This window comes from Embiotoca jacksoni, unplaced genomic scaffold, assembly GCF_022577435.1.
Source record: "Embiotoca jacksoni isolate LCO1_2020_lvr unplaced genomic scaffold, fEmbJac1.0.p SCAF_1, whole genome shotgun sequence".
Classification (NCBI taxonomy): domain Eukaryota; kingdom Metazoa; phylum Chordata; class Actinopteri; family Embiotocidae; genus Embiotoca; species Embiotoca jacksoni.
Genome location: NW_027185229.1, coordinates 6,839,221 through 6,858,075, shown reverse-complemented (window position 1 = coordinate 6,858,075; position 18,855 = coordinate 6,839,221). Strand labels below are relative to the sequence as shown.

General features: G+C 39.7%; 2 protein-coding genes across 3 annotated transcripts; both read right to left on the bottom strand.

The window, feature by feature from the left end:
- Positions 1 to 84: 84 nt before the first annotated feature.
- On the bottom strand, positions 85 to 5,736 carry LOC138199404 (BOS complex subunit ncln). Its single transcript, XM_069151465.1, has 15 exons — positions 5,598 to 5,736; positions 3,764 to 3,954; positions 3,361 to 3,505; positions 3,082 to 3,179; positions 2,862 to 2,939; positions 2,604 to 2,707; positions 2,266 to 2,354; positions 2,041 to 2,180; positions 1,770 to 1,948; positions 1,569 to 1,656; positions 1,420 to 1,458; positions 891 to 1,063; positions 726 to 779; positions 570 to 648; positions 85 to 414 (listed from the first exon to the last, which is right to left on the bottom strand). Exons 1-15 carry the CDS (start codon positions 5,734 to 5,736, stop codon positions 358 to 360), a joined length of 1,653 nt encoding a protein of 550 aa, XP_069007566.1. The 3' UTR covers positions 85 to 357.
- Positions 5,737 to 6,616: 880 nt separating this feature from the next.
- fam219aa (family with sequence similarity 219 member Aa) lies at positions 6,617 to 18,625 on the bottom strand. Of its 2 annotated transcripts, none has more exons than XM_069158500.1 (6): positions 18,382 to 18,625; positions 14,517 to 14,613; positions 13,567 to 13,660; positions 12,825 to 12,905; positions 10,601 to 10,676; positions 6,617 to 9,661 (listed from the first exon to the last, which is right to left on the bottom strand). In XM_069158500.1, the coding sequence occupies exons 1-6, from the start codon at positions 18,439 to 18,441 to the stop codon at positions 9,503 to 9,505; spliced, it is 567 nt and encodes a 188-aa protein (XP_069014601.1). In that variant the 5' UTR covers positions 18,442 to 18,625; the 3' UTR covers positions 6,617 to 9,502. The 2 variants fall into 2 exon arrangements, with proteins under 2 accessions (XP_069014601.1, XP_069014609.1); XM_069158508.1 differs by having other exon boundaries at positions 10,622 to 10,676; positions 18,382 to 18,624.
- Positions 18,626 to 18,855: the final 230 nt, after the last annotated feature.

The following is an 18,855-nucleotide window of genomic DNA, read 5'->3' as shown; positions in this document are numbered from 1 at the left end:
AGCAATCATAGTAATGATGAGACAGGAACATCCTTGACGGGTACTTGAATCAGATCCAAGCTGTGGTTTGTGTTCCCAGCTTTGATACCAAACTCTTTCTTTCTTTATTTTGTTCACAAACAACCATTTCCAAGTCTGCTCATATTTTTCACAGCTCAATGACTTTGGGTATAGTGAAAGGTACAAACATCTTTAAAACACTCTACATTTCAAAGCAAAAGCACACTTTATAGGGGGACTCGGAGAGGATTCAGAGTGCTTTCATGGCCTGCGCAGACAGTGAAGCAAATGTCCAACATGGGTTGAGCAGACTTCAAAGGCCTTGTCATAGACTCAGTATTCATAGTCTTACAGTATTTACTGGTGCTTGGATTTCACTGCTGCTTTCAGTTTAGTGTAGAGATAACCAAAATTCTGTAAAAGAGAAAAAGCAGAAAATAAACCAGACATATAATTTTTTTTTTAAATATATCTATCAGTGCTTTGAAACTATATGAAACATATAATGTTCAGCGCTGTCTGAAAAGAATGCAAAAATACAATATGAATGGAAAAGAGCATTTACAAACCTGGATTGCATAGTAAACAATCCCCAAATAAGCAGCAATGCAGCCACCTAGGAAGAGATCAAAGGCTGCTGGCTTCACTCTAAAAAAAGAAAAATGTGTGTCAGTGTCCAAATGTCTCATTGAATTTAACATGTCCACAAAAACACGGATATTTACCTGTACATCACTATTGGCTGGTTCATTTGATCAAAAAAGGTAATGTCAGGGTCCCTGTATGAAGAAATATTCTGAATCATTTTATTTATTTTATCTCTTTCTTCCATATTGCTCAGAGCACTGAGAAGGCATCACATTATTTTGAACTACGGCTGTATTCGTCACCTCTTGTCCTGTCGGAAGGTCTGTCTGTGGACCTGCTGCAGGTAACGTTTGAATTCGTGCTCCAGTGAGCTGACGAGCAGGACATGACTGGGCTCCTTATCCAGCAGCTGGGTGGCTCGAGGGACTGACGTCAAGTAGGACATCAGACTGGAGACTCGAGTCTCCTGAAAGTCCTGCATCAAGAATATTTAGTGGATGTGGGTTCACAGAGGGGGGAAAAGGTGGGAAACATCCTATGTGTCATCAGATAGAATAAAAGTTACTTTATGTCAAGGAGTCTGAATTTTTAGTCATAAAAGACGCAGTTGGGAATTTACTATTTCATAAATCAAGCTGTTACTGTTTTTACACTCAAAACGTGTTGAAATAAACAGCACCTCATATATTGAAATGCCCCTGATATTCAAAAGAACCCATTGAACAAGCCAAGGTTAGTATGCAGACCCAGGCTGATGATGTAATGTCTATATATTAACACCAGAGGTCAGCACTTGTCCTTGCATATTGACCAAAATCATCAGGAACTCACCAGTTGGCCTTTGAAAACCTGCACATCCTTTGGTGAACCCTTGTGGAGAATAATACAGTAATCACACATTAACATGCTATAAATAGATCAAATGATGGAGACAGTTTCTGTTTTCATGTCTATCCAATAGGTTGTGTGTATTGATTCACCTTGTCAGAGAGATTGTACATATACCGGGCCAGTGCTTCTGCTATGATGATGCCATTACGCTTAAGTTTTCTGAAATCCACCTGTGACCTATGAGGTTATATTCACATAAGTCAATTATCTTTTTATGGGCTGTGAAACTAAACCAACCCTTCAAGTATAGCTCAAATAATTCATCCTTATAAACTGAATTTACAATTTACATTGTGTCTAGTATAGAGCCACGCAGCTCAGATTTGGGATCTTCCACATGAGACAGAGTGAAGCCCAGGATCCTGCGGAGGCTGTAGCGCTCATGCTCCCAGGCTACTGTTGACTCCACAAGATTGATCTTCTTATGAACCAGTCCCACCTTCACCCAGGGAAATCTGGAGGAAACCACCTGCAGGACAAACAAAAGATAAAGGTGCACAAGGCAACTCTAACTGACAGGACTTGCCCATATTCACACATATTAACAGTTAATATGGTTACCTCCTCCAGCAGTTGAATGAAAGAGTGCATGGGAGTGTCAGGCTTCGGAGGGCGGGACACATGCATGTACAGCTCGTCACCGTTGGCCAGTGTGTCCAAACAGAGAACAAATGCCACATTGTCATGCAGCAGGCTGGACTCTGGAGGGAAAACATTTGGCTTAAATATAAATAATTCATATTCTCACACATTAGACAGCCCAGAAGTTCGAGACAGAAATGTTACCAGCATGGTCCAGGTTGTCTTCGATCCATCTCTTTGTGCCGAGAAAGTTGTATTTTCCTCCTCCAGCCAAGGAGAACATTAAATTATATCTAAAACACCAGAGAACAGTCAAACTATCAGGATTTCTATACATCACCAAACTGTATAAATATTTTCGCCAACACAATGGTGAAAAATCTGATATTTGAGTACGTCAATATGGCAGCGTGTGCCTTCATTGCAGGTTACTTTCTCAACAGTATCACACATAACACAAATTTTGGATCTCAAAGCTTCAAAGAAACACACATTGATCATCTCACACATGATTTCTTATGTTAAAACTAACAGAAACTCACTGTGGTCTGGTGCTGGGGCTACTGTAAAGTTTCTGGAAGAGACGTGCCAGCTCCAGCAGGATCGTGACTCCACTCCCATTAGAGTCTGCTCCATATGACAACCACTATGTTGCACAGAAACATTACCACGTATGAGCCCAGTATTATACTGTATGTACTGACATACTAAGAAGGGACTGGATCAAACAATTCATCAGGTTGGAGCTCTGAAAACGGTGACCTACACTTCTCAATGAACTGTTTTTGCATGTGACTCACCGGTGCCAGCCCATAGGAGTCGTAGTGGGCAGTGATGACGATGGTGGGCGGATCCTCTCCTGCTCCAGGAAGCACTCCCTGAAATACACATCACCAGCCATAGAACTGAACGAAGAGGGAATCACAAGCAAAGTGTAAAACTGGCCAAAATTTAAAGAACTTCTGTCATAGCTGTTACTTCTCAATGTAGATAAAAGAAGGTATTGAGCTCCACACTCACCTCCAGTGTGACTATAGCATTGTCAGTGGTGGCCTTAATAGCGGCATTGTTGCTCACCAAGATCTGAAAGGCTGTAGCTGTGACCATACTCCGAAGGACTGCCGACCATAAAAAAAACACATTTTAATGGAAAGGTATTGTTGTCTTTTCAGTTTTTCTGTCTCTTCAGCTCTTCATATCCATTTTTGATCAAATATTCTCTCCTTTATCCCTTCAAATGGTATTTCAAATACTTCACGCATCCTCCATACTTCCATATATTCTACTGTATTTTTTTACCTCTGACAAATATGGATGAGGTCCGTGTGGCTGCAGTCTGCTTGACCTCTTCATACATATAGAGCAGCTGTTCGTCCTCGGGGGCTACATACACTGGCATGAGTGTTTCCTTCTGCAAACTCTCACTTTCACTCACCATAAAGGACTGAGAAAAAAAGGCAAACCAACTGGGTAAAGAAAGGACTGTTTTACTGTTAAGAACTGCCTGATAGCTCCCTTTCCTTTATGTTTTTTTCTCATTTCTAGAGCAATTGTATAATATTCTGTGACAATACTTCACCAAACTGTTATCTTGTACTTTGGAGCAGAGAGATATTATTCTGAAAATGGTTTGATAAAATCTTTTTTTTGTTCCCTTGCAGCTTGTCTTGAAGCACAAAACTGCCTTTAGATAACATATTACCTGTATCATGTCAGGGGAGATACTGGAGATATTTTGGGGCAGCAGGATCAGAATGGCAGCAGCATTTTGTCTCTGGGCCTCCAAGTATCTTTCTGTGGTGAAATCCGGCACCTTCATGATGACACAGCGGCGGGTCAGCGATGGCTCTTCGGCTGAGCGTGCCTCGGCCACAACAATGGCTCCACGGCAACCTCAGCCAAAGAGACAGGGTAAGGCAAATCAAACAGACATATCAACTTGAGTGTCATACAAAAACAATTCTTCCTCTGTTTTTTTTTCCAAACAGAAAAGCATTTTTGTAAACTTTATTTGTCAAGAGAGCTCACACTTTCACCAGTCAAGGTTCATTCCCTCATAGTCAATGGCTATGTTTAGGTCACACGAACACCTAAAATTCATTATCTCATAACTCCATTGCATTTTTTTAAGATTAATAACTGCTCCATTAAAAAAACAAAAACAAATATGACCCTAATGCAAAATCATGTTGATCTACTTTTAGTTCTAACACTGACATGTATAGAACCAAAAATATACAGACTGAAAAATATTCTGCTTAGAATTATAATTTGTTTTTAATAGGAATTTACCCAGTTCAATTTAACTCTACGGATGATGTTGCAATTTTACAGATGTCATGTAGGGGGCGATGGCGCCTGCAGGACTGCACCGAAGTCAAGGCAGAAAAACAGGAGGGAGATTCAAACGAAGAAGAACATCTATCAGACTCCGGTGTCGTCAGTTGCATCTTCACTTAGAAGATTAGGTTGTTTTACTGCGTACAAGTTAAAGTCATTTAAGAATGTTTTATCATGTTTCGGTATTTTGCTGTTCACAAGAAGGTTACGAAGGATCAGAACTGGATGTTTATTCTCCGGTGAGTGTGTTTTCTGTTTTTCTCTGCAAACTTATACTGAACAGAGCTCGTGTTTGTTTTCATGACTCTGACTGCATTTTATTTTTCCAGTCACTGATTTTAGTTTGGTTTATGAAGGTTTACATTAGTAATGAGAGTGATAAAGAACTGTGCATGTTGAAGAAAAATTACATTAATTGAAAATCTTGTATATGCAGGTGGGTTTTTTTGTGTGGTGGATTTCTGAGGGAGGAAGATGGTCGAAGTAATGGGGGCTCCTACTTGAACTGAAACTATATATATATTTTTAAAAATTTTTACTTTATTAAACTAAAACTTAAAAAAAAGAAATAGGAGGAGAAAATTAGCGTAGACTAATGAAAACATTTTGAACTGACATTGTAACATTACCCAGGTATTAACAGAATCTGAATGATGGACAATTTCATTTCAGTTTCTTTTTTTCTTGCTATTTTATGGCTTTTAACTGTAGAATAAGTTGCACACAATTATCCAGCGTTTTTAAAGATTAGATCTACTCCCTCTCCATCACTGGCAAATCTTCCATTTTAAGATACATTTATTTTCCAAGTCTAAAGTTTAACAACTAGATGCAACACGTCCTTCTTCACAAACTCCATTCGTGGTATTTGTTTGTCTTAAACTCAGATTTATGGTGAGCTCAAAGAAAGTCACTCAGCAGATTAATTTAAAAACAGCCTTCTAGTTTCAACATCTGAACACACTTCATTCTGCACAGTTAAGGTCAGATATGTAAATGAAGTAACAATAAACCAAAACCAATTTTGAGAAGAGGCTGACTTTAAATTTAGAAGCACTTAGCATTTTTCTCAACACAAAATTCTATCTGAGATGCGGTAAAGGAAAGTGATGTAACTTTCTTTTTTTTTACAATCATAGTACATTCATATCCAGGTGTGTCACAGTACAGTTTAGGGGAAGGAGACATGAGCTTACCATGCTTCTGCTGTACCAGGTCGTACTGTTGCATCCTATAGGCAGTGAACTCATAGGAGGACACGGCAGGAAGAGCAGAGCCGTGCAGACACTGCACACAGAGCTGCAGCACAACAGCAGCGACGCTCAGCAACATCATGTCTCGTCTGGTTGGGATCTCAGTCTGTGAAGGGAGGTTGATGTTAGGCTAAATATGTTAAATAAGTCCAAATCTGTGTTCATTCACTCAAGCAGCCCAGAGTTGGTCAGATCAGTCGAGGGAGGAAGGATAGACAAGACTACAGCAAACATCTATGCCCCTGTGCAAATTGCATCATCTCTTTGCTTTACACCTCGCCTTAGAAATGTTTTGGGAAATTTAATAAAGAAATTGGTTGCTGAAGATTAGGATCATCTTGTCTTGTACTATAGTGTCAATTAATATAGACTGTCATAAGGAGACTCCCACTGTGTACAATATGTTCAATCTATAACCACAAGTTTGACTGTGCACTAATAGCATTATTTTTGGCATGGAAATGTTTCTCACCTGTCTTCCTGCAGTCGTGTCTCATGAGCCCTTTTTCTTTATCAACTTCAGCGTTACTCTCTGCAACGTGGACACACACTGCTGTTAACTCCTGGGATCCAAGGCGTCTAGGTAAGCCACCATTCACCATCTGCTCCCAAGGGATCAACTCGAGGCTAATCACAAATGCCCATCCCCCCAACCCTTACACTCACTACCTCTCTACCTCTCTATCTATCTATCTATCTATCTATCTATCTATCTATCTATCTATCTATCTACTTCTCTATTTATCTACCTTTCAATCTGTCTGTCCATCCATCCATCCATCCATACATACAGCCTGTCAGTCTTGGTTACTACCTCTGTTTCACCCCGTAACTATTTGTTTCATCACGCGCAGGGACAACTGATTGAGTCTGAGCGAGTGTTGGACTAGAAAAACTAAATGGCTGTTGTGTTACACCAAATGAAAAAGGCACAATTGAAAATTATAGAAGCACAATAAAACTTGAGATATCTAATATTTATTTTCTGATATGTTGCACTAAACACAGAACTATAACACTGTTAGAAGCTAAATGGAACCAGTTCACAATCATAACAAGCATCTGACAAATAAAAAATGTCTGTCTGTATATGAATTCATTTCCATTCATGAAAATAACTGAAAAACGCACACCTGCAAATAAATAGTTTACAATGAATTACTCTCGACTCTAAACTGACGTTAATGAAGCTACGCCCCAATTTATACAAGGTTAGCAACAAGTATTGCACTCAGTAGAAGACAACCATGATGACTTGTGTGCAACTCGGTGATGTTGATGGCAGAAAAATGCAGCACCTTTTTCACATAGTCAGTCCCTACAGTGTTTATGTTAACTGCACACAGCTACTAATGCAACATTCACCTCGACTAGTAGATGCATTTAAGATATGTTAAATTACCTACTGCGCTGCAATTTTCTATTTAATGCAATTCACTTTATTGTCTACACACATGGCACCATTTTGCAAAAGAAATGTGAAGTATTTTTTATTGTGTGCACTTTTGTAGATCAAATGCCAGAGACACTGAGGCTGTGTCAGTGAGATGAGTGGTAAGAGACTGTAGATGTTGTCTGACTGGGTCAGAGAGATTTGTCTGGAGCGTTTACTCAAACCAGAAAATTTTTAAAAAAAAGTATAATTTAGTTTTCTCTATTCATGTAGGATTTAGTTATTTTTATGCTATACATACAGTACCATTCATTCATGTGTTTGACCGGTGCCGAGGTTCTTCTTTTGACTTCCCATACATGCAGATCTGCAAATGAAAAAAAAAGAATGACTAACATGGAGTTATTTTGGAGCCGAAAATGACACGGTGTACCTCCCGTCAGTGAATCATACGAGTTACATTTGTTGCACTCTACAGATTTTCATTATAAACATGTAAAACCTTTATCAGAAGATTATCAGTTATGACAGATTAATGTGCAGTTCATTAAAACAGTCATATCCAACTCAAACTAAAATGAGATTGTTCAGAGTAGATGCACACAGTATTTCAAATCCCTTTAACATCAGACACAGAATATTAAGATTATGAGGAAGTAAGTTACGCCACAGTGTAAAGTGCACACATACTTAGAACTGTGGTTCTACTACCAGCTATCTTTCCTGTAAGATGGATGACGGCTTATTTAATATTTAGTTTTTAATGAGAAAATGTTTTTGAGGTGTCATGATCAGGAATTGGTACCTTTTTAAAAAGTCTTGTTATGACCTGACTTCCTGTCATCATTTCTTTAAGAGCAGATTCACATGCATGTAACTGTTACCATCTATTAGAAACACTGCTGATGTCTGTGTAGCTCTTCAAATGTCTTCAGCGTGATCTAAACATAAAAAAATATGAAAAAAGAAACAATGTACATTCAGTGCTTCTAAATAACAAGGGCTACTTCCTATTGAGCGCCATGGAAAACATTAAATGGAATAAAGCACTGACAATAAACAGCTGTGTCTGGTGCTACATGTACAGTTTTTGTCCCCACATTAGACTAATTAAAATGTTATATTGTAACTCAGAAGAAATATGCACTCATTTCTCACCTTACAAAACAAAAATAATTCTAAACAAAAGGAGAATCTTTGAACTCCCCTTTGCAAAAAGAGGAGTGTCCTTCTAAGGAACACACACACAAAAAAAAACATTCCCATCCAATTAATGTGTAATCACTTTAGAGACATTCTTCAGAAGCACGTCTGACCACAATTGCACAACTTTCAGTGTATCTGAGAAAACTTGCAGCTTTTTATCCATCTATTAATTCCCTCAAGTATATGAACTATATTGTAACCTTCACTGGTGGAGGCTAACATGGACAAACACACAAAGTACACTAACTCGTGAGTTCATTTCTGCCGTTATTACAATGGTTTCTCGAGATCTACTGGTATTACAGTAGGTTGACCTAAATATGACTAACTTTGTTTCTGAAAGCACCTAACGTCTCCTCGGCACAAGGATGTGGTTAGGGGATCAATAAAAACTGAACTTATATGCACAGGCTGGTCGTCAGGACACAGTGTTAACAGGCAACATGCATTTTTCAGCTTATTTTAACTGAATGTAGAACAATTAAGCGGTACAATTTCGGTGTAACGGATAAAAAAAAAAAAAAAAAAAAATCTTGATTACTAACTTTGTGTTACAAATGTAAGCATTAGTGTTTTATCAGCAGCTTGATGGTTAGCACTATGTTCCTGGGCATAATCTGGTACATGTCATTTTCGTGTTTGACACGTATATACAGGAAGACAACGCAGACTGACAAAAAGAAATTATAAAAGAAAATGGCCACTACAAAACTTCCCATTTCGTCTTCTCCATTGTAAATGATCACCAATTAAACACCAGGAGAAGAAGTCGACCTCTTGGATGGTCCACTAACACGGCATTGACACTTATGTCACCATTACACGTATTTGGTTGAGTCCCAATCATCTCATTTAGTTGTTTCTCTTCACAATGTCCCACAATCCTTCATGGTCCTTGTAAACCAGGAAATCCACAAGCATGAGATGGAAGTCAAACAAAGGAGAAGCAAAAGTAACAGGGTTCCTTAGAGGTATGGTTTCTGCCATCAGTCGAGTCCCTGCTGAACCAACAATGCAGAAGTAAGACGCACAGATCCTTCCATAGGAGGAACATGCACAGATACTGTACATATTCATTTTCTCAATTTCTTATTTTAGCATTTATAAACCCTAGTTTTGTCCCTTTGTGCCTTTGCCAGCCAATAGTTTTTCTTCCTTGTTGCCACTCTGGTCAGTAGTTGGCCTCAGTGCAGGTGGCAGGCATGAGATTTTGGGGGGAGGGAGGTGGGGAGAGAGGGGAAGGGGGGCGCTACTGGATTTGACAGGCTGTAGAAGGAGCAGCCTGGCAGCACATGCAGGTGGCGTTGACCGCTTTAGGGGGGATCAGATCCAGATCCTCATCGTCCGGGATCTCATCGAGGCGGTACCCGTCCTTCAGGAGTTGGATGTTCAGGTCCTGGTTGATCTGCTGTAGAAGCCAAGAAAATAAGAGCTCAGCAGAACTTCAAGACAGTTTTGTAAAATCCTAAGACTGGGAATTAACTTGGTAATACCAGACCCAAATTCACTGCGAGAATAGATCTGGCAACGCTCCATTGGAGATTGATCCCTGTCGTTGCATCCTCCCGGGCGTAGACCGTAGGTTCATTTTAAAACTACTGGAGTAGCCATTGACCACCAATATGATGTATGTTGTGCACCGTAATGCAACAAGCTGTGAGCAACAGTGACCCTCCCACAATATGAGAGATATATGATGCAATCTGCAGACTTTTAATTTTTTTTTATTTTAAGCATTGTTCTTACTCTGGTTCAGTTCCTCGATATCTGCTACAACTGTTTGTATCTCTTCATCTCACTCTGACACTGCCACCATTGTTGGAACTACATTTGTCACCACACTTAACCACCCCCACTGGCCTCTGATTGGTCCTCTAGTCAGAGGGGCATTGAAGATTGAAGCTGTTAGCAATAGGCGGAGTCAGGCTAACTGTGAATTACCATTGTAGTTAAAGTAGTTACTATGTTGATTAAGAAAAAGAAAAAAAAGAATTGGGGGGAAATGTAAAAAAAAATGTTTTTTTCAAAATGATTACAAACATTTTGAGGGCACCAACATATTGTAGTAGAGTAGATCACTGATGGTAATAGGCTGATTCAAGAGGCAAAAACACGCAAGACATTCAACTCCAAGAGGAAGAAATGAAAGGAACAAATCTGTTTGGATGAGAATTATGGAGAAGTCATTACAGGTGACTGTGACTATGAATGCTTGGAGGAGCCTGTGTAAATTTTTTTCAATGGGTGAACATACACCTGGTGTGACAAAGGGACTAGGTGATCACATGGTGATGTTTGTGGTTTCACCAAATGAAGCTGTGAAACAATATAATATGTGTATATATACCTGGTCCCTCAGACATCTCACCTCGGCTGAGGAGTATCCTGATGAGGAGTATCTGGACATGTCGAAGTCATCATCACTGAAAGACAGGAGACAACAGCACTTAGACACAAAAGGTGAGCGTCTACGTAACATTAACACAGTGAATATTTAAAGGGGCAGTGCAGCAATTTAGTATTGAACTTCCACAAAGTTTGGGGACTCGACACGAGTCAGATTAAAATGAAAATGCTCAAAATACAGACAGTAGAGGTTGAGGTATCCTGACTTATTTCTGGTGTAGAGAAAGGGTACAAAATTATGGATGCAACATTTCCCATAATGCAATTCAGTCTATTGTTTGACACTTCAGCCTGATAAGTATAAATTGAAATGGCCATGAATTTCAAACTGTGACCTCTGTTTGTAATGCAGACTTTCAATTTAAAATGTATCGTTTCTATCAGGGTTCACTCTACAGCCTCAGAGGAAATCATTCAACATTGTTTCCATAAGCTGAGTAATAATTCACATTACTCTTTAAATATTGCTTTTGTTGGTTAATATTTGAACTCTCATATTTGAACTGGCAGATTGGGGGATTAGCAAACAAAGTATTGATATTTCCAGATTATTGAGTCTCATGCAAGAAAATTTGTATCATTAACTCTGTAAATCACTCATTTCAGCCCGGAGAAAGTCACCTGTTCTGGTGTCCATTCATGTGATTTGGTCATCAACATAAACAACGCTCTCTAAAATGGCTATGTGGAGCTACATGCTCTGCTCCTGAGCGAGTTTCATTCCCATGAATGTTTTTTAGGAGTTTCAAGTCCTGCCGTCAGAAGTGAGCAAACAAGAAAATGTGTTCAGCGGTGACAGCGGTGGTATTAGAGCACCACAACCAATTAGAAAATATTAATAGTATAGCTGCTGATGATGTGTCGGAACAGAGCTGCAGTGTGAAATAGAAAGAGGGAATTGTTTGAGCTGCATGAATTTGAATGCCAAACAACATCTTTCTAAAGCAAAGTGGTCCGTGATTATTATTAGATGTGGTCATGTGATGGAGGCATGAGACAAGAGAATATTATAACCTACAGCAGGTGGTGTTACACTGCAGGTGCAGCAGTGTGATACAGGACACAGAACTGGCGAGATCCTGAGGCAGCTGAGTGAGAATAGTGTAAAATCTAAAGAATCCTTTTCAGAATAAATGCACATCATGATGACATGAAGAATTTTGCAAAAGACATATTTCATTATAGTTAAGTCCTGCATCATATTTGAACTAAAAATGAATTCTGACTAATGTTTGTATTTTCTCTGGGGAAAGGCAGACTGACTGGCTGTATGTGACTCAGACAGCAGGTTGTGATCACTCATGAGTTTCATTTGCATGTACAAGAAAGATTCTTGGTACTGGAAATTTGTTGTGTCACAAATTGTCTTAAATCATTGATACGTGCCACTGAAAAACAAATTTGTTTGTAGAAGTGGTTTTAACAGGCACAGACAATGTCTTTATTGCTTTAGAAATTACTCGCTTTAATAATGTGGATGAATAAGCAGGTCAGATCAACTTGGAGCCTCTTGCCTAAATTCTTTTGAGTTGTAGTAACATCATGGTGATGCAGCTCAGGGTCTTTCTCCCTCAAATGAGTAATCTGCCTTTCCTGAACTAAAAACCTGTAGAACAGGGGGACATTGTGCTGAGGGTGTGTACATGAATCTGAAATGTGGACAATAAACAAATGGCTGTCGTGTGTTGGTGTGAGTCAGAAAGCTTGTTGGAGACAGTATATGAGGCAACACATGATGTAAGCTGTGTTGTCCACCAGAGAGCTAATTTTCCAGGAGAGGGTTTGCTCATGTATCATATGGGTTGGGGGGAGGGAGGGGTTGGGGGGAGGGAGCACAAATGGTTGGAGTCAGTGTCAAATACAGACCTGCTGGTTACAGGGCGCGGAAGCGAGTGCTCTCTGAGCTGCTGTCCAAATCCTCACCCCGCTATCCTCTAATCCTGAGCCCTGGGAGAGGCTTTGCCCCTTTTTAGGATCCCTTCTGTTAAGAACTCTCTCAAGTTGCTCTGTGGATTAATGTGCCATCATTACAGAGTGAGGCCTGCAAAACTACAAGTTAGCCAATCTTTTAGGTCATCTCTACTGTTCCTAAAATATTATTTCCCTCTATCTGTGTGAAAATTTTGTGTTACAGAGGTTGATGTGATGACATGTACTGGACCTACCTGTCAGTGTCCAGAGCTACCAGAGGCTTCTCATCTGGGCTCTGGTCTAAGGAGGAGTAGCCTTTGTTTGGCACCACCAGCCTATGAGAGAGCACAGAGAACAAACAGCACACTTCTGTATTAAAAACTGAACCTATTGTATTAAAACTGAAACACCTCACAAATGTAGAAATCATAGATATATTAAAGAAACAGACTGTATTTGTCCAAAATACTTCATTCATTCCCCACAAAATTGAGGCTAATCTGTAGCCTTCAGACTGTTGGCAGTGCGAGATTATCTTTCTGCCTCAGAGATTCTGCATCCAGACCAGTGGGTAGCTTTTCTTATATTTTCACTAATCCACCAGGGAGTGGGATTAAACAGATGAGCCCATTTTCAATACTGTGGGTTGTACTGGGTTTATACTCAGTGCTTTTGCCTCTTTTATCAGCATTGGTACTCGCAAAGAATCATATTTCCTTTCATTAAGAAGCCTCGCTGCGCCCTGTTTGTGTTTACTTACAACATTAGGAAGTCCGATGGCGTCCCAGCCAGGCTGGCTGCAAATAAAGCCTTCAGAGGCAGCACTGTGCACTGTGCTCATGTTTTGCATTTCAGTTGCCTGTGGTATTTTGTACTGAACGGACGACAGAAGATGCAAAACCATATTGTTTGTGATGCTAATGAATGCAAAGTGTAACACTTGTGGTTAAGTTGGTCAAAATAACTGAGAAACAAACAGGCGGTGGAAGCCGCTACCTTGTCCTGGCATTCTTCTTGGGTTGTTGATTGACAGGACTTCCCACAGTGCCATTCTTCACTGATCCCTTCCTGGCAAGGTCCCTCTGTTTCTCTGGGCAACCACAGGATGTGAGGTCATCAGTAAATACATCAATTAAGTTAAATGCATTTACATTTAGTCGGTTATTTAGGCAGTTCAGTATTGAACTTTGGTAGAGAGCATAGGCTGTGAATGTGGTCATTTTTATACGCAACATGCTGCCCCTTGTGGTGGTTAGTATTTTTATGTCGATAAAACAAATAGTGAGTCTTCATTAACACATCCATGAATTGGAAATGTTAAAATATGTGGTTGTTTTACAAGAATTATACAATATATTCCAAACTTTTTGTGTTGTGGATTGAAAGTCAAAAACATCTGTGATTGCTTAAGAAATAAAGAAGAATTTCATCCCACGACCTTGAAATAAATAACTACCCAAAACAAATATGTTTAGAGGATGGTATAAGTTGGCCAAAAGGAATAGTTTTGAAATATTGACTAGTCAGTTTCCAGAAACCATCTTCTCCCGCAATCTTTTTGGAGCAGAACCCTCAGGACTAAATAGAAATGAGGAACCAGAAGTGCAAAAAAGTGTTGTGGTGGTAAAAAAAAAAAAAAAGAGGCTGCGCAGGAATCTTCTGACACCTCTGACAGTAGAAATAATAAATTGCAATGCCGGGAGACATAATTTGACCGACATACAATAGTGACTATCATATGGCACAAGAAGTTTTTGAATACTTATTTTTGACTTTGTGTGATGCAGTAAAACAAACCTGCATACAGCGGTCTCCCATGATAAATTTCACTGATATATTTAAATACTTAACATTCTTCGCTGCTGCTTACTGTTGATATACTTTACTTTTGAAATAAGAGGGTAAGTTATGTCATGTATTGATTTGTAGTGTGTTGGTTATGATACCTATTTGGACCTGCAGTGGTGAGGGCTTGTAGTTCATGGTCACACTCTCTCCCTTCATGTCAGGCTCTGCCTCTGAGGTGGAGGATGCTGCTGGATCCTGGAAACAGAAACACACCGTGCAGAGTATGTTAGCTTTGAACACTAACACCTAACAATTGATGGTACTTTAGTAGACTCTCACATCTCGGATATACATATTAGGAAATTATCTTGTCATATTGGACAGAGATTAAACTTGGACTCAAACTGTTTTCAAATATTTCACCTCCAATCCCTTTGTGCTGTGATCTGGTTTATCGCTAGCAAACATAGCCTGGAAAATCAGCTCACTGTAGGAGTTGCTTGCATCCAACACCCTGGCAAGATTTATCTGGCCTGCTATGGCCGCCTGGATTGCAGCATCAATAGGCTTGAGTGTTCAGCCTATGTTGGTGGCTCTGTCTCTTTCATGTGTGAGCAGTGATGGCATGGAGAGGCGGCCGTGGGAGAACAGAGGGGGTTGCTGTTGGAGCCACAGTTTTACCCAGATTGCGAGACGGGAGCTGGGCCGAGCTTGGCCTGCTCCGCTCACAGAGCTCCACATTATGTTGATCCTACAGGCCTCCCCTTGTTGCACTCTGAGGGACACACCGAGGCCACATAAACAAAGGCTACCAGGCATTGGGATTTTAATAACTACGAATTCTCTCCAGAAAATTGGATGCTGGAATTAAACGGATGCTCCAAGCAATTAAATAACTGCAGTTGAAATTTAGACACTTACAGTTAAAGTTAAAAAAAATTCATAAAGGCTCAGAGAGATATACGAGATACAGTATGATAATTGTGTGTTTTAGTAATATAAAATAAAATGTACAAGTATTGGTTATTCCAAAGTCTTATAACAGGCAGAGGCAACAACATTTATAAAAAATAAAAAAAAAACCTAATAAAAACACAAGCGTCTGAAAATTGCATAAATTAAAACAAAATAAAGAAGTCTATGCACAGATATGTCTCAATCGATTTCAAAACATCAAAACCTTTTTATGGTATTATTGAGAAATACGGCACCAATCCAGGCCAATAGATCTTATCCAATCTCAAAGGGCTGGATGAACAATTCCTGATTATTTAGCACAGGCAGTGAAAAGCTTATTTTGCATATCAATTCTCATGTAACACAATTAAAAACAAACTGTCAACAACACAATCAGATGGGACAGCATAGTAAAGCAGTGCATGTTTAGACATGTAATGTGTGGTTTAATGCACGAGCTAAATTCTAAGTAACATGAAAGAACAAACAGAAACCAAATAACTTTTTTTTTTTTTTTTTTTTGAAAGAAAGGACCCCTCCTCACATTTCCCCACTTCTCAATAGGAACCTAGATTAAAATACCAATATGGTTGAATCCACCCACATTTCTAGCTTAATCTTCATCTGGTGATGAAGAATTGTTCACTTGGCTGGAATAATTAATGAGAGCTGCAACAGTGACGACAATACGCACACGCATAAAGGTTGTGAAATCACACCACACAGATGAGGTATTCCCGCTGCAACAAGCACAAACATTTTTCTGTTCTGTGACAGGCCCTTCCCTCAGATCATTAGGCTTACTCACAGGATTTTTTTTTTTTCCTTTACATTTTCCCCTTCCACAACAGAAAGATACTGTGAAGACGCAGGGTCACACTGTCTGTCAAATAAATCCCTTTGAAAAACATTCGGCAGAGCTGCCAGTGAATAATGAAAGGGATTTGGTATGAAGCTGCTTGTGACAGAAATTTCCTGCCACTTCTTAGAAAGAAGACAGCACAATTACTGAAAGCAAATGGCACAATAAACACGTTAAAACTCTTCCTGAAAGATCATAACTTAGACAGTAGATCAGTTAAAAGTTTGGCCTGAAGAAATGCAAATAAAGTTTATGAACATAAAAACTGAACTGAAAATGAACGAAGCAACAGCCTCAATAATCTGACTCGACCATTTTAAACATGAATGTAGTTTCCTTACAGAACATGTGCTGTCTGCTGACAGATCTTAGTCATTTATTAAAATGACTAAGATCTGACCTTTGACACTTGGGGCCCCACGTTGATTTTATGTACTACAGTAAAACATGGCCTGACCTCCAACATGCATTCACATACACTTACACTCACGGTCACATACACGAGAAATGACCACTCCATGTATCAGTTTCATCAGTCTGTCCTCCTGCGGCGACTACTTTGCTACCTCTGATGATAAAGAGCCACAAGGTTGCTGACACAGCATAAACACCAAGCGATTGGTAGGATTATACAGCATGGCCGCCCACTAGCCAATAGCAGTGAAGGCTGATACGTCAGGTGACCATTAAAACAGTTGAATGCTATCCTTATGCTATATATATCACTATCCCGGTCGTGTTGCAGGGCAATCTGCCATAAATGGATTCGGGACTCAGACGTCCTTGTGCTGAATGGCGCGATGCTTTGTAGAAGGGAACTTATTGTGATTTCACGTCTCATTGAAAGAAATCAATACAATAGACAATAATTCAAATCACTCTTAATTCTATACAGAGCTTTTTTATTTCTGTGAAATTGCTTAACAATGAGGCGGGGGCCGAGTGCATTCATGCGGTTTAGGAATCACAATGAAGTTATTAGCATTAAAATGCACAGCCATGTGCGCCACTGCTAATGTGGTCAGATACTGTATAAATGTAAAGTGAGAGACTGTATAATCTGGAATTGGAGATGGCCACGGTGTTGTTTGACCACTTCAAGCTATTACAGTGAAAAATAATAAAAAATTACAACAACAAAAATTATGGTTTCCAGTGTTTGAGGGCATGAGCTGACCACTGACACACTTCAGCCACCAAGTGTCTGATATTGGATTTGGCTCCACAAAAATCTCACTGTATTAAACATGAAGGCAGGCTGATCAAATCTTCATGGGGCAACGCAGTTGCATATAGCATCAAAAAAAGGAGACTTTCTGTACTGATGAAAGTATGTTCTTCTATGATTTCTGTCTGAGTTTAGCCCCAGGGTGTGGTAGTAAGGCTGGGGAAGCATTGATATGGTATGAAGAGTAAAAACTGGGACTGAACCCCAAAGGCAAACACTTAAAAAGGGACAGCTGGTTGAGGGTGCTTTGTTTGAAGTGGAGAGAACAAGGCCACAATTATCTATGGTAGTGATGCATTGCTGAAATTAAGCTCAACTCAAAATATGTTGGGAATAAGAGCAGAGGAACAGTAGATGGATATACCCTGGGACTCGTAAAACATGAATGTCATGACTGTTAAGAGCATTCAAATTTTAGTGACACTTGTGAAACTTGTATATGGTGAACCGTGGAGGGAGGGACCATTATCTTCCTGTGGAGCTGGCCAGGCTCATCATGGCTCAGCCCTGCAGTGTGGGTTTGGACACCGAGCACCAATCCACGCGTTCATACTGCCATTCCGACCCAAATAACACGTCAGCAAATGACGAAATGAGAAAAAGAAAAAAAAAAAAAAAGTGAGCTATTGATGTAAACAAGCGCAGACTGACGTGGATTTTACAGAATCACGATTCTAGCGAAGTGCGTAGTTTAAATAACAAGTGCTCATTTATAAATTACTATACGTGATATTTATCAAATTGTTCGACAGGTAAAGTAATAGTCGCAATCGTTGTATCTATCTATAGATGGTCGCTTTGCACCCATCCCAAGATCCAGCTTGTCCCAAAGCTGCAAAATTGCTATCGGTTAGCTCACACGCAGATTATGACACAGCTGTCACGATAAATCACACAGGCCAGACCCCCCCAAAAAAATGTTGCATTCAATAGAGAATGATTTGCATAAGATGTGTTTTTGTCTGTCGTCTCTTACCAAAGGCTGCGTCTCTCCGTTGACTGGAGGCACTTGAAACCTGTCGATTTCTTCCATCATTTTGGCAAAGCGTTACAAAAACGACGCAGTGGTTTCGGGTAAACGTTGAGTTTAGTTCAACTCCTCCGGTTTACGATGCTTGGTTGTCGGTATCCTTCGTTAATCAGCATGATAGCAGCTCGTTTTCCTCCATCCTCCTGACAGAGGTGACTCGACAGCAAAACAGCAGCACCCGCCCTACTTCCGGGTCTATAGAATATTCATGACAAATCTGTCCAATCACGGCGGACATCATATGGAAATACGTTGTGAAGCAAATTCATTAATATATCGAATAGAACATTTATGTAAGTCAACACTTGTTTACAAGTAATGTATGAAGACTGCATTTTACGATTGAATTATACATTATTATCGTCTTTAGCTTTCAGATGTTTGTGTGCCACTTTTGCTCATAAGAAAATGCTGTATATA

Excerpts from the sequence above, each read along its gene's own strand:
- fam219aa (XM_069158500.1), bottom strand. The coding sequence starts at position 18,441 with ATGATGGAAGAAATCGACAGGTTTCAAGTGCCTCCAGTCAACGGAGAG. Across the intron at positions 14,614-18,381 it reads ACGGAGAGACGCAGCCTTTG|GATCCAGCAGCATCCTCCAC; the intron begins GTAAGAGACGAC and ends TTCTGTTTCCAG. Across the intron at positions 12,906-13,566 it reads AAGAAGAATGCCAGGACAAG|GCTGGTGGTGCCAAACAAAG; the intron begins GTAGCGGCTTCC and ends GCTCTCTCATAG.
- LOC138199404 (XM_069151465.1), bottom strand. The coding sequence starts at position 5,736 with ATGATGTTGCTGAGCGTCGCTGCTGTTGTGCTGCAGCTCTGTGTGCAG. Across the intron at positions 3,506-3,763 it reads TCTCCCCTGACATGATACAG|TCCTTTATGGTGAGTGAAAG; the intron begins GTAATATGTTAT and ends TTTTTTTCTCAG. Across the intron at positions 3,180-3,360 it reads CTCATCCATATTTGTCAGAG|TCCTTCGGAGTATGGTCACA; the intron begins GTAAAAAAATAC and ends TATGGTCGGCAG.